This window comes from Cynocephalus volans, chromosome 9 (genome assembly GCF_027409185.1).
Source record: "Cynocephalus volans isolate mCynVol1 chromosome 9, mCynVol1.pri, whole genome shotgun sequence".
Classification (NCBI taxonomy): domain Eukaryota; kingdom Metazoa; phylum Chordata; class Mammalia; order Dermoptera; family Cynocephalidae; genus Cynocephalus; species Cynocephalus volans.
In genome coordinates, this window is record NC_084468.1 from 57,657,829 (window position 1) to 57,681,508 (window position 23,680).

Consider the following 23,680-nt stretch of genomic DNA (forward strand, 5'->3'; position numbering starts at 1 on the left):
ACTCCACTAGTAAAGACATACATAGGCTAAATAGTGAAGGGATGGAAAAAGATATTCCATGCAAGTGGAAACCAAAAACAAGGAATAGTTGTTATATTTGTGTTGGATAAAATAGACTTTAAACCACAAACTAAAAAAAAAGAGATAAAGAAGACTGTTATATAATGATAAAGGGATCAATGCAGCAAGAAGATGTAACAATTATAAATATATATGCACCCAACATCAGGGCACCCAGCTATATAAAGGAAATGTTATTGGATCTAAAAGGAGGGACAGACCCCAATACAGTAACAGTTGGGGACTTCAACATCTCCTCTCAGCACTGGACAGATCATCTAGACAGAAAATTAGCAGAGAAATATAAGATTAAAAATACACTTTAGACCAAATGGATATGACAGATATTTACAGAACATTTCATTCAACAACTGCAGAATATACATTCTTCTCATTAGCACACAGATTATTATCCAGGGTAGACCACATGTTAGGCCACAAACAGTCTCAACAAAGTTAAAAATACTGAAATCATATCAAGTATTTTTTCAGACCACAATGGAATAAAACTAGAATTGATAACAAGAAAAACTTTGGAAAGTGTACAAATACATGGAAATTAAATAATATGTTCCTAAAAAAAAAAAAAAAAAAAAAAACTCTCAGTATACTAGAAATAGAAAACTTCCCCAACCTGGACTGGCTGGTTAGCTCAGTTGGTTAGAGCACAGTGTTATAACACCACAGTCGAGGGTGCAGACCCCCATATCAGCCAGCTGCCAAAAAAAGAAAAAGAAATCTTCCCCAACTTTATAAAAAGCATGTACAAAAAACCTACAGTTAACATTTTACTTAATAATGAAAGACTGGATGGTTTCTAAGAGCAGGAATGAGGCAAGGATTTCTACTCTCCTCACTCTTATTTAAGATAATATTGGAAGTGCTAGCTAATGCAAAAAGAAGAAAAAGAAATTAAAGGCGTAAATAGACTAAATTTACCCAAAACCATCCACAATTATTTTAAATGACAAAGCACTTATATAATTTCAGTTAAAATCATAAAAAAGACACAAATGCCTACTATCACTAGAATCACCGACTCAAAGATTATAGCAAAGGCAATAAGATAGACTGAAATAATCAGATCAAACATAAAATAACAGCTAAAACCTCTTTTTGGCTGATAACATGGCTATATGGCTTTAAAAAACTGAAAGATTCTCATTTTTAAATGTCTAGGATTAAGGCCAGCCCGTGGCTCACTTGGGAGAGTGTGGTGCTGATAACACCAAGGCCATGGGTTCGGATCCCATACAGGGATGGCTGGGTGAGCGAGGTGCTGACAACACCAAGTCAAGGGTTAAGATCCCCTTACCGGTCATCTTTTTAAAAATAAATAAATAAATAAATAAAAATAAATGAATAAATGTCTAGGATTCATTTTTTTAAAAAACCTTGGTAAATACCAGATTAAAATTTTCTCTGTATAAATAGCCACTTAAAATTGAAAAAAAAAATCTATTCAGAATACTGCAAAAATTATAATATAGTTAGAATTAACCTTAATAAGAAACTCAGAGACCCAATACTAAGAGGGAGGGGAGGATGGGAAATCAGGAGACAAACGTTTTTAAAACTTTTTTTAATGGAAAAATATAATATAAAATTTATCATTTTAACCATTTTTAAGTGTACAATTTAGTGGCATTAAATACATTCACAACATTGTGCAACCATCAACACTATCTATTTTCTAGAAGTGCAACCATCAACACTATTTTCCAGAAATTTTTCATCATCCCAAACAGAAACTCTATACCCAGCAAGCATTAATTCACCATTACCTCCTGTCCTCAGCCCCTGGTAGCCTCTATCCTTCTCCCTGTCTCTGAATTTACCTATTCTAAATATCTTATATAAGTGAAAACATACAATACCTGTCCTTTAGTGTTTGGCTTATTTTAGTTAGCATAATGTTCCCAAGGTTTTTCCATGTTGTAGCACGTATCAGAACTTCATTCCTTTTTATTACTGAATAATATTTTATTCTATGTTTATACCACAGGTTTTTTATTCATTTGTTGATGAACACTTGGGTTGTCTCCACCTGTGGGTATCGTGAATAATGCTGCTATGAACACTGGTGTACAAGAGTCTGTGATGAGCTTTCAATTCTTTTAGGTATATACCTTTAAATGGAATATTTTGGTCAAACGGTAATTCCATGTCTTACTTTTTGAGGAACCACCAAATTGTTTTCCACAGTGGTTGCACCATCTTACATTCCCACCAGCACCGCATGAGGATTCTAATTTATCTTCACCTTAGACAATACTTGTTATTTTATGTTTTTTCTTTTTAAATAACAGCTATCCTGGTGGGTGTAAAGTGGTATCTCACTGGGGTTTTGATTTTCCTTTCTCTAATTACTAACATTTTGAGCATCTTTTCATATGTTCACTGGCTAATTGTATATCTTCTTTGGAGAAATGTCTATTGAAGTCCTTTGCCTTTTTTTTTTTTTTTTTGGCAGCTGGCCAGTACAAGGATCCAAACCCTTGACCTTGGCGTTATAACACCCCCATATTAACATTTCTGAAGGATATAAATATATGACATATGTTCTTTTGTAGAAAAACTAAACATAAAAATGTGAATTCTCACAAAATTACTTTAAAAATTAAATACAATTCTAGTTAAATTCCCCCAAAATTTTATTGTGAATTGGATAAAGCTGAAAGATCACAGGAAAAAAAAGGCTAGAGAACGGCAGAGGGGCAGTGAAGATATTTACCTTTATATAAGCATATACTGCAAAGCTACTATCAGTAACAGCAATATTGTGTTGACATAGGCAGAAACAAATCAAAATTCAAAAGTATACTAAATGATATGTGAGACTTAATACACAATAAAAATGGTACATTCAGAAGAGAATGGATTAGTTAATGAATGGAAGTGACACAACTGACTATCTCGAAGAAAATAAACTTGGAAGATTAGGTCTCATCATATACCAAAATCACATTCCAGATGAATTAAAGACTTAAATTTTTAAAAATATATTAATACCCAAAGGAACAGAAATCTTCATGTTGAAGGGATACCTGCACTCCCATGTTTATCACAGCTCTGTTAACAATAGCCGAGATATGGAACCAACCTAAATGTCCATCAAAGGACAATTGAATAAAGAAAATGTGGTGTATATATATACACAACGGAATACTACTCAGCCATAAAAAAGAATGAAATTCTGCCATTTATAGTGACATGGATGAGCTTAGAGAAAATTATGTAAAGTGAAAAAGAAAATTATGTTAAAATATATTAAATTATGTTAAGAAATACCACACATCCTCACTCATACGTGGGAGAGGAAGGAAGGAAGGAGAAGGAAGTAAGGAAGGAAGGAAGGAAAGAAGGAAGGAAGGAAGGAGGGAAGGAAGGAAGGAAAGAGGGAGAGAGACAGGGAGGAAGAAAGAATAATTACCATAATATATTGAAATTTCAAAGAGAAAGAACAGAACTGTGGTTACTAGAAGTGGGAAGGGGGAGGGGGAGGAGGGTTAACAAAAAATTGGTTAAGGGTCACAAAGAATGATTACGTTTTATAATAATGAATATAAAAATTTTCCTGATTTGATCATCACATATTGTAGAAAAGTACTTATATTCAACACTGTACATCACAAATATATAATCAATTATGTTTCAATCTTTTTAAAAATAAAGTTTTTTTAAAAATTAAAAATAAAAAAAATATTAAGAGGAAAAATCTGTACGTCATATACCATTAGGGTAAGACAGACCTTTTAACTGGAACAGAAAACTTAAAGCTATAGAAGAAAAGTCACACATTTAGTAATTAATATAAAAAATTTTACCTATCATATAGTTAAAGATACCATCAACAACTGTAATGGTCAAGAGATCATTGGAAAAATAAGTCACACAATTACAGATTAATGGTTACAGATATTCAAGTCAAAGATCTCTTACAAAGGAAAAAAAAGAGATAAAGAATATGAATAGAATAGACAATAACAGATATTCATATTGTCAGATAAAAGCATGTGCAAATAACCAAAAAACTAACAAAAACATGCTCAAAGTCAGCGGCACTCATGGACATGGACACCAATGCAATAATGAAGTCACATAATACCAATTAAACTAGCAAAAAATTAGAACTGAAATTGTCTATCGGGTAAAAGGCACATACTCTTTTACATTGTTGGTGTGAAAGAAAAGTATAATAGCCTCCTCTGAATGTATATATAGACATAGACACATACCCACACACATGCTTACATACTTCCTCATGTATGAGCACCAATAAAGACATGGAAAGATTTAAAAGTTACTCAGCAGGATGATGGGAGAAATAATTAAGTTTTTTCTTTTAATCTTCCGGGCTGGCCCGTGGCTCACTTAGGAGAGCGTGGTGCTGACAATACCAAGTCAAGGGTTAAGATCTCCTTACCAGTCATCTTTTAAAAATTTTTTTTAATTAAAAATAAATAAATAAATCTTTTGACTCTGTTACCTCAAATGGAGCGGTACTCTTCTAATTTGAAAAATAAAAATAAAGAAAACTTTAAAAAGTAGCAGCACATATAACTGACTAAAGGAAATGGAACAAAATGAGAAAAGAAAAAAGAGCACTGACTGTGGACTTTTGAGGGAATCAAAAACAAATTCATCCATTTCATAAGTCTGTCTAGGCTGACCCTGACCTTGTCACTCAATCCAAAGCTTGTGCCACCTTTGGTATTTCTAACTTTTTAAAAATATCTAGGCAAATAACATCCAGGGGAATGCCACTAACCTGATCTGCTGGCAGTTTCACTTGGTTCTACAATGAACTGCAGAGAGGTTTCTTCCTTCCTTGAAGAAACTGTAACTGACTTTGGATGCGATTTCTGGCACTGAGCGTAGAAGAAATACAACATTAGATCTACTTTATTAAATCACCAATTCTGATTAAACACATTTATTTTCAAGACTGAAAAAAAAAAACAAGTATTTTAAACAACAAACCAGCTCACAGAGTTATACACTGAGGTAACTACTTTAGAAAACAATTTGACATTATCTAATAAAGTTGAAATTTCATATAACCTACCACAAAAATAATGCTGTTCTGAATAGCAAAAAACAACACTGACAAGAGACTGAATAAATTATGGTACAGTCATATAATATTAGGTACAACAATGAATAAATAAACTACAGTAACATGAATAAATGATTACATTAACCAAAACAAACCAAGTTGCAGAAGTACATAATAATCCCATTTATGTAAAGTTCAAAACATATACAAAGACATGTAAAATATAGTATTTTGAGATTCACTCTCCGTAGGAAAGAATTAACATAGCAGGCCCCATCATTTAAAGGGCCAACATCACTAAATGATGAGTTCATGAGTTTTCATTTATATTATTTTTAATATCTTACATGTATTATATTTTTTTGTAAATTTGAAATAATTCAAGCCATAAAATTAACATTCAATAACCTCATTGCAGAAGTGCATATTCTAGAGTCATTCAGTTTATAGTATGCACATACGGAGACATGAACAAAGATGTTCACCGCCTCACTGTGATAACGAATGCATGGAAACAACCAAAACCCAATAGGGGAATAAATAAATAATGAAACCACTGTACTGCTGTTCAGTGGATACACTATGGAACTCAATCCCATAAAGAAAGAAAGCCATTCACTTAATCTCTGCTCCATTCACTTAAAATGTCATCAAGGATTTTTAAAAACGTTATGAACCCAGTAGGATGAATGGAGTAGATGAACCCACAATGAGAACGGAGTAGATGAGAGATGTCAACAAACTTTTTAAAGTTGGAAAACAGACTAGTAGCAACTAATCAGCCCAGAGAGAACAGAGACATGCTACCAATAAAGAAAGCCCAGGAGGAGACAGATTCATGTTCATGGAGAAACTCATAAAGATCAGTAATTAGAGGAACAAGGCACCTCTAAAAGATGGGGTAAAGGTGAGGCCTGCAAACAGAAAGGTTGTTAAAAGAATATATAGAAAGTAGTGAGACCAAAGAGTCCTTACCCTCCCGACTCTATCAGAATAGTAGATGTTTACTCTCTTGAGTTACAGAATCAGAGAGACTGTGAATTTAGAAGCATGAGACACAGTTGAAAGTAAGGGTAATACACTAAACAGAGATATAAAGTGGAAGCATTCAAACACCTTCCCCTTTACCCCACCTGGTTGAGAACACTTTCAGTTAGAATCAGACCCTCAAGCAGGAGAGATTTCTTTGTCAGAAAAACTTACCAGGCCAAGAGAAAAAAATCTACAGATATTAACACCTGGACATCGACAATGAAATGGCCCAGATTACACAACAGTGAAATCCTCCAATCTACAAATCTTACTATGCATACAGAGTTTCCAATGCATTTTAGGGTCCCACTCTTAAATAGGAGACAGGTAAGGATTACTGGCATTTGACAAAAGGCTCTAATGTAAAAGGCAATGAGCAAAGTAAATTTAAAAAGTACTTCTAGGAAACAAAATCTGAAAGAAGAAACCATAATGAAAAGGGTTAGAAGAACCTAACATCAGGGAGTATAGTGAAATTTCAGTTCACGGTAGACAGATGACAAGATCCTAAAAGCTCGCGAAGAAAAATAGTCATTCACAGGGCCGGCCCGTGGCTCACTTGGGAGAGTGTGGTGTTGATAACACCAAGGCCACAGGTTCAGATCCCTATATAGGGATGGCTGGTTAGCTCACTTGGGAGAACGTGGTGCTGACAACACCAAGCCAACGGTTAAGATCCCCTTACTGGTCATCTTTAAAAAAAAAAAAAAAAAAAGTCATTCACAAAGAATCAGAATGGTATTCTCAATAGAAGAAGCTAAAAGAAAATAAAGTAACACCTTAAAAAGTCTAGGGGAAAATAACTTCCAGCCTATAATTCCATACCCACCCAAATTACCCACATGAGGGTAAAATCCTGGTATTTTCAAACATTTAAGGTCTTAAATTCTCAGAAAGCTACTAAAGGATGAGCCCCACCAAAAAAAAAAAAAAGAAGAGGCCAAGAAAAAGGAAGATTTGGGATCCAAGAATATAAGCTGCAATTCAGGAGAAAAACAAAGGGACTCCCTAGGATAAGGGGAGATCACATGGCAACACCTATGTGACAGGCCTAAGGGCAGATAAGAGTAAAAAGAAAACGGTTCAGAGATCTAGCTAGGAGCGATATCTCAAATGAAAAAAAATGGAAAATAATAAATTACTTGATGTGTCTACTTATACTAGGAAGACATTTATACTTCTGTCACAGAAACTGGTGATGAATTAGTCATAGGTGCACAGAAAGTCAACAAATGAATAAACCAAGACAATCAAATTAAGAGAAAACTAAGAGCTATACATACAGAAAATTTAACCATTAGTATTCTACATAGCTGTGACTGTTTAGACAGTCTTAATAACATAAACACTAAACACTGATTTTACCAAAAATTATAATGTGTTATACTAAGGAATAGAAGTGTATGTGTTGTGGTGGGAAGTAGGAGCCTAAACTTCCATAGTAGAAAGCCAGTGAAATAATATCTAAGACAAAAAAAAAAATCAAGAAATAGTAATATAAACATTATTTAGAAACATGGGACCAAAATACCTGGAAAAAATGCTAAGAGTTGAGAAGTTGGAACCTGGGGGAGGAACGAATGGGGTCTACTGTTTTCGATAATGTATCTTGTGGAATTATTTGAAGTTCTATGTACACAATGCCTTTGATATTAAAAATCATTCTCCCAACAAATGAAAGAGAAAAAAATGTGTAAAAAGATAGGAAAGAGAATAAAATAGTGAACCAGCATAGGCTGCTAGTTTTTTGAAAACACTAATAAGAAGAGAAAGACCTCTGACAAGACACATTTTTTTCAAGAAAGATGTAAATGAGCAATATGTTGAATAAAAAGAGAGAAATAACTACAGATATTGGAAGGATCATAAAAGAAAGTTAACTATACACAAATTTGAGAACAAAGGAAATAAATGTTTCAAGAAATATATAAAATGCCAAAACTGGCAAAAAAAATAGAAAGAATTTAACAGATAATCATTAAATACCTTAAAGTGATAATCACAAAAATCTCCACTAGAACAGTCCAACCATATGTTTTACAAATGATCTAAATTTGAAGGAACAGATCATTCTTTCTTAATCAAGTTTTCCCAAAAAACAGAAAAGAAAAACTGATATATTTTATGAAGCTAGTTTGTCTCTCAGTTTAAACCTAAGGAGGCATGTCTTGTTTTACCCCAAAACATACAAGTATGAAATAATAACTAGACCTAGGAATCTCAAGCTCTCAAAAAGAAAAACCTATACAATACATACAATCTTAGATCTGATTAACCCAATTCATTTTCAAATCAAGTAAACAAATTCTATTTCTCATGTGGAAGGTCTTGGCCAAGGTTGCTGCATGGAAAGGCCCTATTTGGAAAAACCCTAACACATATAAAATATCTGCTATTTGTAAGCATCCACCTGAAGAGTTAGAGGAAAAATTAACCATCCAAAAAACAAAAAAAAAACAAAACAAAACATAGAAAGAATGAAATAAAAGAAAAATAACAAAACTAAAAACATATATGAGAAGATCAACAAAGCAAAACTTGGTTTTTCTGAAAGATCAAAACTGATAAACCCTGACTAATCAAGGAAAAAGATAAAGCATAAATAACCAATGTAAGGAATGAAAAAAGACATCTTATATAAAAGAATGAAAAAAAGATCACTATAGATCCTAAAGACATTAACAAGATTGTAGAAGGATATTACAACTTTATCCAAATAAATTTGAAAATTTAAATGAAATGAACAAATCCTTAGAAAAAGAAAATTTAGTAGAGCTGTCCCAAAGAAACAGAAAACCTAAATTGTCTACCATAACTATTAAGTAGAATCTTAATCCTTCAGGCGTTATATCTTCATCTACATAGTGGTTGTAAAAATTCATTAAAACATTAAAATACTGCAAAAACACTTCAGGAAAACAGAAAAAAGGAAACACTGAACAATTTGTTTTACAAGGCCAGCATAAACAGAGCAGAACCTTGATATTCAACATTTCTTATTTCTTCATACATACCCTTTAAACACTATTTTAGCTAAATCTCGTAAGTTTTGATGTCACATTTTTTTTACTGAAACGTAACTGATTATACATATTTGTGATATTTTTATCATTCAGTTCAAAATATTTTCTGTTCCTATTGTGCTTTCTTCTTTGGCCTATAAGTCGTTTAGAAGTCAATGGGATTGACCTCCGCTTTAGAACAAGATGGAGTAACAAAGACCATATTTACCCTCCTGCCAGAAACGATTTACAAACCAGACAAAATATACAAGACTCTCAAGAAATTTAACATAAAACCACAAAGGGAAATGATCCTTGAGAGACTGAAAACAAATGAAGTGAACCCTGTGATTGCCTCAGCTTAAGGCTTGGAGAGTTTCCAGGCTATGGTGCAAGGAGGGAAAACCCTGAGTTGAGGAGGGAGGTGAGGCTGAGAATCTGGGAAGGTTGAAGTGGTTAGAATTTGCAGGGTAAAGAATTTACTGGAGAGGAGATAGCCACACAGAAAAAGAACTCCAGAGATATGAAGATCTCCCTCTAGCATTCAATTAACTGTTGATCAGAGCATGCGTGAGAAAAGCATGCAAGGCCAGGGAAAAAAAAAAACACCCAAAGCCTGAGGAGAAATAATGCTCTCAGTCACATAGGACCTAGAATAATGCCTATACCTACCAGCCAGAGCGGAAAACCTCTATAAGTTAGGAGGCACTGTGAGTACAGACGGATTTTGCCTCAGAAGTAAAGAAAATTAGCCATAGTCTATAAGCTGCTAGTCCTTGTTGTTTTTACAGCTCCTCATATCTTTAAAGATACTATTTGTTTGCATTTTATGCTTTTTTTAACTAGCTATTACAGAAGGAGTGTTAGCCTATATGCTGTTACATCCTACCTAGAAGAGGAACCCCTAGCATAACCTTGATACCAAAGCCCTACCTACAAGAACATTTTAAGAAAAAAAGACAGTATCATTCCTGAACATAGATGCAAACATCTTAAATATTAGCAAACAAAATCAAAACGATTAACACTTTATAACCAAGTCAAATTTATCCCAGGAAATTTAAGGTTAATTTAACTTTCAAAAATCAATGTAATTTTTCACATTATAGAAGGCCTCTCAATTCTGAAAGAAATGGCTCTATCTTCATTCTTTGGAACCAAAAGGCTATATGTATATTTAATATGTTGATTACTTGCTTACAAGTTTCTAGTGAACGCTATTTCTAGCACTAAGATTTTTCTAAATAGTATTGTTTTTGAATAATTTGCCTTGGATCATCATCTTCAAAAACTCTACTGGAAAGTCTACTATTTTGTATAGTTAAGTAAACCTATCCTCTTAAGATACATAATCAACAAACGGTTGATTTCATTGTATAGCAATGAAGTACCTTCAGTTTTTCAGAAAATAACCAAATTTATCAATCTAATCAGGAACTTCAGTAGCTGCCCACTTTCCAAAGCTGCCACAAGAAGTGCCCTGGGCTCCCAAACTGGGACGGTCGGGGGCTAGGGCTTTAGCCATACTCCCCTGACATCTGCACCCAGCCTGGAACGACCAAGCCACCACTGGAAGCACCCGGGTCTCCCCTGTGGGAATAAGAGGGGTGCCACAGGCCTCAACCCTGCCTCTCCCCTTTCCTTCTTCCACCCTATTTCCTTCCCCTTTCCCCTCTTCCCCCAACTGCTTCACAACATCATAGAATGTAAAAAACATAATACTAACTTAAAAAAACAACCTAATTAAATATTATTTTAGGAGAAGTAAAAAATGATTGTTATAATTTGATAATTCTAATTCCAAGGCCCCTAATTTCGAACACAGAAAACGTCAAATCAAAATTTTCACAAAATACCTCTAAATTCTATAAAAAGTCAATGAGAATCCAGGATACCCTTTCAAGAATAAGACTTACAAATTTAACTAAAATGTACATAAGTATAATGTGTATAGCTTTGTTCATTAAAACATTAAACCTACACCAGCTCTCCTTTTTGACTTACCTCGTTGTTTGGTGACTTAATACAAATGTCTTTTATTTTGGGTGTTAAATAAAGCACTGATTTTGTAGGATTTGTGCTAAAATCATTGCCAAGACCTAAGAGAAAAGTATGAAATTTTAAAAAATGAAATACAGAGTAATAACTAGTGGTTACAATTAAAGGTAGCTACATATGACACGCAAAGTACTGTCTGTTGATTCTTGAAACACAGTTAGCTTAAATGAAGTACAGACACGAATTCAATATTCAAATGCTCCTGAAAGGCATCAGGAATTGAGAAAGGCACACAAGATTCCTCAATGACTATGTGCCAGCTACTCTTTCAGAGCTTTTATAAAAAAAGATCCTTCCCAATCAACTGCCCTTATTTCTTTGGTTGGCATGTTCTTATTCCATTATCTTCTGATGCTGATCAGCATTTTAAAAAGTTTTTGCCACGATTCACCACTTCCTTACAAAGGGATACAAATCACCAAAGGTTATCTCAAACTCTCTAGTAATCCCAAGAATTCCGTACATGTATTTCCATTATATGAAATACTTTCTCTTGTATGATAAGGACTTCTAGATTACAGGAATCTAGTGTGAACCAAAGGGATGACAAATTATTATCAAATTATTGTCATTTTTTGTCAGTACTATCCTAAGTATAACAAAAGGTACATGAATGATTGCATATGTACTCAAAATCCTGTGGAAAATATTTTACATATATTTAAATGCTAGGGCATATTTGCTATATTTGGTATTAATTGATATGACAAAGTTATGTTTTCATCCATCCTAACCATCAAAGTCCATCTAGAAATGAAGCCTTACTTTTTTCTTCAAAACAGTCCTGTAAGATTTCCAGTATGTTCTGGCCCTGCTCTGTATTAATGTCAGGTGCCCTAATAAGAAAGAAGAGAAAATGCATTAATTCCTAAAGGAATCTGTTATTTATGTTACAAATATCTATTTGAAAATTCTATATTTCACTATATAAAATATTAATTTTATGTAAATCTTACATAAAATATTAATTTATATAAAATATTAATTTACTTAATAGGCTTAATAGGAAAATATCACCTTTACTATTTGAAGATAAAACAAGTACTTGATGGTCCAAGAGTTCCCAGTGAAGTATGTGAACTATGTCATTATATTAACAATTACATTCCTTAGTTGGATGGCCATGTCTAAGCTGTTTTAGACTACTGCTACTATCTCAAGATGAACATAAATCTCTTTGAATGGATCTAATTGTTCTTGAAATGCTTCCTTAATGAAGACTCTAAAGTCACAAGTCCTACTACCTCTAAATAACATACTCCTCCCTATAAGTTCTCAAATGCACTCGATGCAGTATCATTAATTTTAACAGCAGCTTATGAATCAGTATAAATTTTTTAATTAAGAATTATATTGATAGTGTAGATTCAAAGGCAGTTGTAAAAAATAATAGTGATTCCTTGTTTATTTTACCCAGTTCCCCCAAAACTAGGTAACATTTTACAGAACTACAGCATAATATCACAACCAGAATACCGATATTCATACAATCTAATCATATTCAGGTTTCTCCAGTTCTACATGTACTCATTTCTTTATGTGTTTATGTGCTTAGTTCTACACAATGTATCACATCTATAGGTTCAGATATTACCACCTGAGTCAAGATACTCAACAGTTCCATCACCACAAAGATCTCTCTATTGCCCTTTTATAACCATATCCACCTCCCTCTCGCCTCCTTCCTGCCTCCTCCCAACTCCCCATTCATAACCCCTGACAACCACTAATCTGTTCTCCATTTCTAAAATTCTGTCATTTGAAAAAAATTATATGTAAATGAAATCATATAATGTAACCTTTTGCATTAGCTTTTTTCACTCAGCATAATTCCCTAGAGATTCATCTAAGTTGTTGTATATATCAATAGTTCATTCCTATTTTTAGTGTTAAGTACCACAGTGTTTAACCATTTACCTGTTGAAGGACATCTGAATTTGAATCAGTATAAAATTTTGATATGCACCTCTACTGGGGTTGGCAGCCTCATGCTTAAAGGGCCAAAGGACAAATATTTTAGGCTTGGAAACCATAGTCTCTGCCACAGCTACTCAACACTGCCATTCTAGCTTGAAAGCAACCACAGACAATACGTAAACAAATGGGCATAGCTATGTTCCAATAAAATTGAAACAAAACCTGTTACAAAACATTTAGCCAGTCTATGGGCTGTAGTTTACTGACCCCTGATCCACAACATTCTCATTCTTCTTCCCAATAATTACGCAAGATTCTTGTAGGCAAAAGAACATATTTCTACACCCCACTGAGCCTCGTAAAATCAAGGCTCAATAAACGTTTGGTAACTGATAATAATGTCTCCACTTTAAAAAGCATGTCATTCAACACAGTCATGCACTGTATGACATTTCGATTAATGACAGAGTTCAGTCAACAGACTGTATATATACAACAGTGGTCCCATAAGATTTAATACCCTAATTATACTGTACCTTTTCTATGTTTATTTTATTTATTTATTTTATTTTTAAAAGATGACCGGTCAGGGGATCTTAACCCTTGACTTGGTGTTGTCAGCACCATGCTCTCCCAAGTGAGCTAACCGGCCATCCCTATATAGGAATTTGAACCCGTGGCCTTGGTGTTATTAGCACCACACTCTCCCAAGTGAGCCACTGACCAGCCCTTTTTCTATGTTTGGATACACAAAAACTTAACATTGTGTTACAACTGCCTACACTATTCAGTACAGTAACATACTGCACAGGTTTTAACCTAGGAGCAATAGGTTATACCATATAGCCTAGGTGTGTAGTAGGCTATACCAACTAGGTTTGTGTAAGTACACTCTATGATGTCTGCACAATGACAAAATCACCTAACAATGCATTTCTCAGAAGGTATCTCCAAAGTTAAGCAACACATGACTGTATTTAACTAGAAAATTTTACCGATTTTACAACTAAAAGAAGGACCAAAGCAACCCAAATAAGCACCCAGCAAATAAATACATGACAATCTGCATTATTTTTCTTTTTGCCCCACTGAATAAGCTACATCTTTCTAATTTTACCATTCAATCCATTCTACAGAGTTCTTTTCCCATGGCTGTCATTTAGACAGAACTGAGACTGACTCTTCCTGGTTAAGCATTTTATGAGGTGAATTTCTTCTCTTGCTGCTACTACATCACTGCATTGCTTGCATTAGCATTTCTCTGTTAGTATAAAATAATTAAGATGACTATACCTAATCATTACTTTAGTCAGAGGTAACAGTTTTTCCTTTCTTAATTTAAAAATCCACTTGCTAACGACAGGAATAAAAATCATACTAAAATCTTAAGTATATACATCACCTGGAAGGTCGGCAAAATCTTCTTCTGTAGTCATTTTTGAGATGATCCTGAAAGAAAAGTAAATCACCAGTTTGGTTTCTTTGTTTAAAATATATTCAAATACAGCTTATCTTAAAAGAATTTCACCCTGATATGGGCATGCCAGAAAGTTGCAGTTCTTCACTTATTCATTCAGCAAGTGTCTGCTTACTGTCTAATACAACGCTATAAAGAGGAATTTTTCTAGATCAAGTGAAAGAGAACTTGCTCTCTACTGTTTCCAAACCTTTGCTTATACTACCTCCTATCCCCCTCCTCTAGGACTTATTCCATTGTATCCTTCCCCTTCCTCCACCTCCCTCCATACATTTTCCATCATCAAAATCCTATCTGGGCTTCTAATAATTCAAGTTGGTTGACTAAAAATATCTACTTATATCCCTTCCCTGAAGAGAAATCCCACTAAAATAATAATAAAGAACTAAAGTGGTATAAAACGACAATTTAAAAAGAATTAAAGAGGACCACATGTGAACAAATAAATTTAACAAATTTCTGGAAGATGGAAAATAGATGAAAGAGTGATAACTGATAAAACAGAATAAAAGCAGTATCAACCTAAAGTAAGCTCAGAGGATACTGTCCTCAATGAGGAGGGAAGCTGATCTGCCCAGAAGAAAGCCATAAATATGCGGAACTAGAAAACTCCAGATCTGAAGGAGACAAGAGGTGACACAAGGGAATAAAAACAGGGCAGTTAAAGGAAAACCCATATAAAGAAAAGTAGACCCATATTCCCCATATCTTCATAAACACAGAAATACTGTTCCCAAACAGTATTCTATAGTCTCAGTTTCAAAAATGACCAGCATCTGTGGATCACCAGACATTAAGTCTCTAATACAGAAGAGAAAAATCAAGACATAAACATTTTTTTTTTTTTTTTTTTTACAGATGACCGGTAAGGGGATCTTAACCCTTGACTTGGTGTTGTCAGCACCACGGTGAGCCAGTGAGCAAACAGGCCATCCCTATACGGGATCTGAACCCGTGGCCTTCGCGTTATCAGCATCGCACTCTTCCAAGTGAGCCACGGGCCGGCCCTAAGACATAAACTTTTAAATGAAAAAGAAAAAGTCCCAAGAAGAAACTAATACCAAGAATAGGAAAGAAGAAAACAAGAAAACTCCAATCAATACCTTCAAGAGATATCTGAAATACTGGATTCATAAAACAAAGTGGTATACTATAAACACTAAACAGAAAGCCAAAAGAAAAAAGAAAAAAAAAAAAAAACTTAACTGAAAACAAGATTGCCTAAAATTGAAATAATTAAGAAAAAGCTGAGATTATTTCTTTTTAAAAAAAAGAGCAAAATATGAAGAGAAAATGGGAGAAAGAATAAGATTTTAAAAAAAGATCAAAAAATAAGAAGGTACATCTTCTGACCAACAGTTATTCCAGACAAAACAAAGAAAAAGAAAAAAGGTATAGTCTAAGAAAATACAGTAATTTCTCAAATCTTTAAGCCATGAAGAATGAATAATTAACAGAATAATGAATTGAAGAGATCCATACCTAAGAACATAACAGTGAAATTTTAGAAAAATTGAGGATAAAAGGATCCTAGAATGCTTCAGAAAGAGAAAATAGGTACCCCAACAAAGAAGCAGCCCCAATCAATGGTAACAACATGAAAAATAAAATGCAGACATGCTGATATTGGAGGTTGAGAGCATATCTGGGATACTTTGGGTCCTATCTTGTAATTGTAAAAGCTATAAAGGTAAATTTTCTAGTTTAAGATTGGGTAATCTGGCAATACAAAGGGAAAAACAAAATTTCTTACACTACACTTTTACAACAGGCTTCTGACACTAGATTTGTAGGGCGTTTTCCCACACATCAAGCAGTCAGTTCTGCAGTGGACACCAGCTGGGTGTCCTCAATTCTGACACTATCTAGCTGGAGACAGCCTCGGATCCAACAGATTGAGGGCTCAGTCCCACAAGACTGCCCCCCCCCCCAAGTTCAGAGGCCAGTTGCAAGCTTCAGTTTGTTTTACCTTTATTGCTGATTGACTGGCTATAAATTGGTGTTCCCACAACCCCCTCCTCAGGTTAAATTAACTTGCCAGAGCAGTTCACAGAACTCAGGGAAACATTTACTGTACTTACGTTCACTGATTTATTATAGAGGATATCACAAAGGATACCGATGAACACCAGACAAAAGAGATGCATAGGGCAAGTTATGTAAGAGGGGGTGCAAAGTTTCCAGGCCCTCTCTGGGCACACCACCCTCCAAGAACCTCCAGCTATCCGGAAACTCCCCAAACCCGGTACTTTTGGGTTTTTATGGAAGCTTCATTACATAGGCATGAATGATTAAATCACTGGCCATTATCCATCAAATTAACTTTGAGTCTATCTTCTCCCCTCTCCAGAGATTGCTGAAAAGTCCCAACCCTCTAATCATGCCTTGGCCCTTCCTGTGACCAGCTCCAATTCTGAAGCTATCTGGTCAACTCATGAGATTGCAAAAAGGCACATCACTTTGGAGATTCCAAGAATTTTAGGAGTTGTATGTCAGGAAATGGGAAATGGATGAAATATATATTTCACAATATCACAGGTAGTAATAAAATGAATAGCATACTCTTAAAAATGAAAATATTATCAATACCAAATGTGTATTAAAGCTCATTTTTACTCAGCCCAATGGGATAAAATTGTGTGTATTTGAAATAATTGAACGAACAAAAACATACTATTCGTTCTAGGCTCATCTTGTATTTTCTCTGCCCCAGACCTGAAACTCACCATTTTTAAAGAAATACCTAGTTCCTTTTAGTGGAGAACAGACTTTAGAAACAGGAACGAGGTGGTATGTGTACTCATTGCTTCAGGTATACTGTTGTCTGCTTTCAAGCCCTCTCAATGGACAAAGGAAAGAACACATACGTGTGCGCATATACGTATCACATATGGCAAGCAAGTTAGAAAATATGAGTTTAGAATAAGCGATGATACGGGTTTTATAATAAATAAACCATAAGCGAAGTACTGTATACTGAAATACTATATAAAATAGTGAATACCGAGGAAGTACAGAAACATGGAAACAAAAACTGAGTTACAGATCCCGTTAAGTCATTCCCGGCTTGCACCTTTTAACTAACAGCTGCCTTTCAAAAGACTGTCAAAAACAGAAGCCCCATAAACAGTTTCAAAAACTGCTTACAAGGCTCAACATTCTCACAAAAGATAAATGAGAACATCAGATTATTTCGAGACAAACTTGTTACGTAATCAAGAATCTTGTTTCTCCAGACCAGCAAGTCTGAATGCGAAGTCTGAAAGCAAAGTCACACTTTTAAGGCGTTTCCATATTTCTATTATGGGCAGAAAATGATTCAGAGGACTAGGAAGCGGAGCTAGAATACAAAGTAGAAACCACAAGATTCTCTGAAGAGAAAGACGGAGTAACAGACCGCGTTATTATTTCCTCAAGATTTCACGACATGAAATCTTGAGGAAATAATAAAAGTAAATTAACTCTGGCTATCGGCACACGATCCCACCTGGTTTCAAAACTTCATGCGGCTTTCCCAGTGAAATCCCGAGAGACAAACGAGCAACGTATCCTTCCCCCTGCCTCAGACCAATTTTCTGCTCGCCAGGAGGGGCTGGGGCCTGCACTTACCAGACCCGACGCAGCCATGTTCGGACCCCACTCCGCTCGCGCAGAAGTCCGAGGAGAAAACCCACAGGGGCCACAGCTGGAGGAGGCCGAGCACGGACAGGACCACAGGTCTAGCCGTAAAGCGGAGGCCCAGGAAGGACCCTGAGGCGAGACGCGACGGGCGCCAAAAGCTGTGAGCCCATGGGCGAGCGCATCCGACGCTCCCCGCCCATTGGCTCCTCCCTCAACAAACACTGGCTCCCGGCTCGCACCGAGGTTTGAAATGAACGGCACATGCGCAGAACGGGACACGCAACGCAACAGGGAGCGAGCCGTTATTGGGCCCGCCCCCTCGCGGCTTCAGGACTCAGCCTCTTGCTGCCTGTGTCCCGCTCGCCCTCCCTTTCGCGGCCTTGCGCTCTCTCGTTCCCTTCCTAAGCCCTACGCTAGTGACGTACGTGGAGCTGGGCTTTAATTTGAAAGACACGGTTTTGAGAACCTCCTTTGCCCCTTCAACCCAGAGTAAAACTTTTCAACAGTTCTGTAATGGAGTAAGAAATAGCTGGAAGGAAGAATTGCAGAAGACGTTGCGAAGAAAAAGATTTCCCTGTGCTGATTCGTCAACCACATATACATCATCTCTGAAAAATAATAATATTATAATAATAATGATAATGATGATGTCTTATATTCTTTTTTCATGTACGTGGGTGATATATTTTATAAAGAACTGCCAACAAAATGACCTATGTAAATATATATCATTTAAGTTCTATGTCCTGAAGAGAATTCTACACCAAGAGTCTTGAAACCTGCTCAGTCATTATCATCTAGGGTAAAATTGTGGCACCATTCTGGGTATTTCCTTAATGATATAATGGAAGTCTAAATTAAATGCTCTGGGGACCTCTTCCTACCTGACCAGTGTAAGATTTTATGAAGCCATATCCCATTTTTATGATTCAATCAAAAATTACAAGAAGATTTTAATCAGAAAATAGATTACTTATTAAATAAATTTTTAAATCAAGAATTGTGCTAATAATTTTTTTAACTTGTAGTGCTTTAAAAAATACTGTCACCCTTTAAAGCAAGTTTTTAATTTTATTTTTGGTAGAAAGGAAAGACTGACCCTGAAATCAGACAGACCCAATTGCACTCTACACTAATTCTGCCATCATGGGAAGTTAATTAAATTGTCTGTTCCTCATGTCCCTTATCTGTAAAATGGGAATAATGCAAAATTGTTGATATGTTGGAATTATATAATTCCTGTTAAGATCTAAGCAAAATGCATGGAACATAGTAAGAATTCAATAACAAAGCTATTGGTATCATTATGGAGATTTCTTTACTATGTTTAACGGTGTTGCCATCAGTCTACATTACAATTTGGTGTTGTCGTATTTGGAATAGATAATTAATAATAAAAACTAACGTATAGAGTGCATACTATTTGTGAAATTCTGTAAATGCTTCATTCACATGCATTTGAAGCATTTAGAACATCCCTGTGAGAGTACAATTAATATCCCTATTTTATAGACAAGGCCATTGGAACACAGAAACTTAAGTAACTTGCCCAAGATGACACCACCACTAAATAGCAAGGCTGGGTATTAACCTAAGAATTCTGACTCCAGAACCCAGCTTTTAATTCCTACACTGTTTGCCTCTCAGTGAGAAATTTTAGCAAACACAATCATGAATGTAAATTCCCACGCATAAAATTATGTCATCCTGCTTGCATGGGAATCATTAACTCCCACAGTTATTTTGAGAAATTAGAAATGCAGGGCTGGCTAGTTAATTCAATTGGTTAAAGCATGGTGCTTATAACACGAAGGTCCGGGATTCAATCCCTGTACCCGCCAACTGCCAAAAAGAAAAAAAAAAAAAAAAAAGGACAGATTGAGATAATTAAAGTATGGCAAAATGTAAACAATTATTGAACCCAGATGGTATGTGTATAGGTATTTGCTAATGCTAATCTTTCAGCTTCTCTCTCTGAAATGTTTCATAGTAAAATGATGGGGGAAAGTGACATTAATAAAACCACTGAAGTTCTTAGAAATTTTGGCAAAGGCCGGCCCGTGGCTCACTCGGTAGAGTGCGGTGCTGATAACACCAAGGCCACGGGTTCGGATCCTATATAGGGATGGCCGGTTTGCTCACTGGCTGAGCGTGGTGCTGACAACACCAAGCCAAGGGTTGAGATCCCCTTACCGGTCATCTTAAAAAAAAAAAAAAAAAAAAAATTTTGGCAAATAATATTCTGTAAAAATCAAAAATGAAAATATTAGCAAACCACTATCATATAACTTTGTCAGAAAATTATACACCAAAAATAAATTTATTCTAAAAATTATAGCATAGTTGGAATTATAACTTAAAATTCGCCAAGGTAAAATAAACTTACTTTTATAATTTTGGTGTTTATTTTCTAATATAAATTTGTATTTTATTTTATTTTTTTTACTATTTACTATAAAATGTTGGTCCCTCAGTTAAGTAGCCTTTTCTGACAAAACTATCCTCACATAGAAATGCTCTACCAGACGGTAATTACCAAAGTTAATAAAGTATGCTTACAATGTGCAGGTAGGTGGCAGCAGTGTTCACCAAAAACCCAGTTTTACTATGCAATGAATTGTTAATGTTGGCAAGGTAAAGTGCTGTGTAAATTAACTGAACTTTACATTTCCTAAATTACTTTTGGGTCAACCATTTGATTCTTAGTTGCAATTATATTCTGTTATGTACACGTTGTTTCTCTTAACCCAAGAACACAACAAACAACACTATTCTGTAGGTCTCCTTTCTGTGTCCTATAGTTTACTTGTAGTCAACAAGGAAATTTTGCCATTGAAAACTAAAGCCAGGGCTTACAGACCCCCTCAAGTCTGTTGCACAGATTGGGTTACAAACCCTCCACACGCAGCTCTGTGAGCTAGATAATAGAAAAAAAAAAGGTTCTGGGAGCTATAGGTATAGAAAAATGAATGGGTTTTATTTAGATCTAGGAGCAACTGTCCTAGTGGCTTCTCTGAGAGTTCTGAGAAGCACTGTGGATCAGAGCTGTTAGTCTTTTATACCTAAATCCACAACCCTGGACACCTAGGTGCCCATACACAACTTACATTAAGTAGTAACAAGGAACACCTGAGGATATTTACAGCAAATGCTCGGCAAGATTCTGAATATCTGAGGGTCCCTGACCATTTTTCTATTTTTCCCAACAATCCACCCCTTCAGGGTCCCTCGCCGTACAATGTATGTGTTCAGAATCTTCTGTGATGTTCCCTTAGCAAGGATAAATGACCCTTACATTCAGACAACCTATCGTCTGTCCAATATTCCTTAAGGCTTTTCCTGTAGTTTTGTTCTTTCAATTACTAGCCGCACATGTCCAGTTAGTAGCCATCATTGTTATGAAGTTCAGTGTATATTCAATAAGCCAAAACATTGGTCACATGAACGTATGTCTGTATCCAGCTGACTCTGGTGCCCACAGCCAGAACACTATGGGCGAAAAGACAGAAGAGTTATTGGTACCAATAGGGGGAGTTCTCGCCCCTCTGATAAGATACATGCCAGTTTGCCATCCTGGGAAAGGATGGTTGCAGGAATAGGTATCTTACCTGGTTTATGATGCCATACATTATCTGCTAGTACTGTTGGATCTGTAGGTTCTATATGTAACAGTATAGGGGAACTCATGATTGGCCATAATGATAATACTACAAATGTGCCCTTTGGAATAGAGCATTTATCTGTTCCAGGCCATGTTACCTTTACTCGAGGAGGACAAATACTTGTCACCCAAGGTGAAATTTGCAAGTCTTCTAATCCTTTCCCCCAAGGCCCTATTAGGCCTACCCAGCGTATATGGGGAGCTTCTATTTTCCAAGGCCATTCCCACTGTATTATCTGTTCCTGTTATAAACAGGTTGGAGCTGGTAAGAGAATATTTCCATTCTTGCCATATCCTGGCTTCAAAAGCTCATCTCTAATAGTGACTTGCTGCTGTATAGGTGCTGCAGCCCTATGCAACAGAGCTTTCACTGGAGAGGGCCCACCCTTGAGGGGTCTCTCATTTAGAATCCTGACTGTCGGCCATAACCACCGTGTCCACCCCTTCAGGGATGAGGGTTGGCAGATAGCCTTAGCCCCTTTTTTAAAAGACCATTGTATCGCTCAATCATCCCTAGGGATGATACAGCATATGTAACTTACACTGAAAAGACAAATGGGAAGCCCACTTCTGAACCTCATGTCCAGTAAAGTGGGTTCCATTGTCACTCTCTATGACTATAGGTCGGCCATACATGGCCATAAGTCAATTCAATGCCTTCACAGCGTTTACTGTGGGGCCTTACAAGGCCATACAAACAGAAGACCTGTAGCTGTATCAACAGCAGTGAACATGTATTTGAAATTCTCTGACCTTGGCAGTGGCCCGACAAAGTCCACTTGCCATCAAGTCGAGGCACCCTTCCTCCAGTTATTTGCCCATCTATATGGGGTACCGGTGGGGGGTGTGGACTCTCTTGAGCACATACTGGACAAAGCATGACAGGCATTCACTACATCTTTCCACTTTATAGGCAAGTTGCGTCTTTGAGCCACCATCCACATGGTTTTGCTACCAGCATGCTGCATTCGTTGATGTAACCATTGGGCTACATCAGTAGCTGGGGCTCTCTCCAGCCAGCTACCTTACCCAAGGCATCAGCTTCATCATTTCCTGGACTGGCTAGGGGGAAATGTCCTCTGACATAAAAAAGTGTCACTTCTTTCTCATGCCCCAATTCCCATAACTCTTGCCACACGGCTTGTCCCCACAGGGGTTGGTGGCCTACCATCCACTGTTGATATTTCCAAGTAGAAATCCAAAGGGTTAAACCTTTGTACACAGCCCTGCTGTCAGTACAGATGGTTAATGGCCCAGGCTCATTTTTTTATTACCATTCAAACAGCTCTCAATTCTGCCCATTGACTGCTTTTCCCTGTGCCATTTTCATACCACATGGTACCTGTTAAGGGCTGGACAGCAACAGCTGTCCATGATGCTGAGAGTCCCGTGCTAGACCCATCTGTATACCAAGCTTGTTCTGTGATAAGTCCCTGTCCCTCATGGAAAGGTGTAGCCTCCACCTCTATGGCTAAGGGTTGTGTCAAATTTTCCTCCACAACCTCTACTGGGCCTAGCACAGCTTGCAACTCTTTGGACAGAGGACTCATTGACACAGTGCTTCTTTGTTCTATATATGCTCACCATTTAGACAGAGTGGGAGTCTGAGCTACACCTGTGTTAGGGTTCATTGCCCATGTGCGCAGCCAACCTAGTATGGGATCTGTTGTCCTTACTAGGACTTTGGCAGTTCCTGTGATAGATTCAGTGGCCATCAAGGCAGAATATACAGCTGCTAGCTGTTTTCCTATTAGAAAATAGTGTACTTCAACACCCTTTCAGAGCTGAGACCA

The 23,680-nt window shown here is 36.2% G+C and overlaps 1 protein-coding gene across 6 annotated transcripts in view; it reads right to left on the reverse strand.

Annotated features, from left to right (window-relative positions):
- Nucleotides 1-18,425, reverse strand: part of CENPC (centromere protein C) — a 68,904-nt gene extending 50,479 nt beyond the window's left edge. For 5 of the 6 annotated variants that reach the window (XM_063107921.1, XM_063107925.1, XM_063107922.1 and 2 more), the window contains exons 1-5: nt 18,215-18,425; nt 14,531-14,577; nt 11,977-12,047; nt 11,158-11,252; nt 4,832-4,931 (exon numbers count right to left, since the gene is read on the reverse strand). In XM_063107921.1, the coding sequence (XP_062963991.1) occupies nt 4,832-4,931; nt 11,158-11,252; nt 11,977-12,047; nt 14,531-14,577; nt 18,215-18,232 (331 nt within the window). In that variant the 5' untranslated portion in view covers nt 18,233-18,425. The remainder of the gene's footprint in view (nt 1-4,831; nt 4,932-11,157; nt 11,253-11,976; nt 12,048-14,530; nt 14,578-18,214) is intronic. The other variant, XM_063107923.1, reaches the window with a different exon arrangement.
- Nucleotides 18,426-23,680: the final 5,255 nt, after the last annotated feature.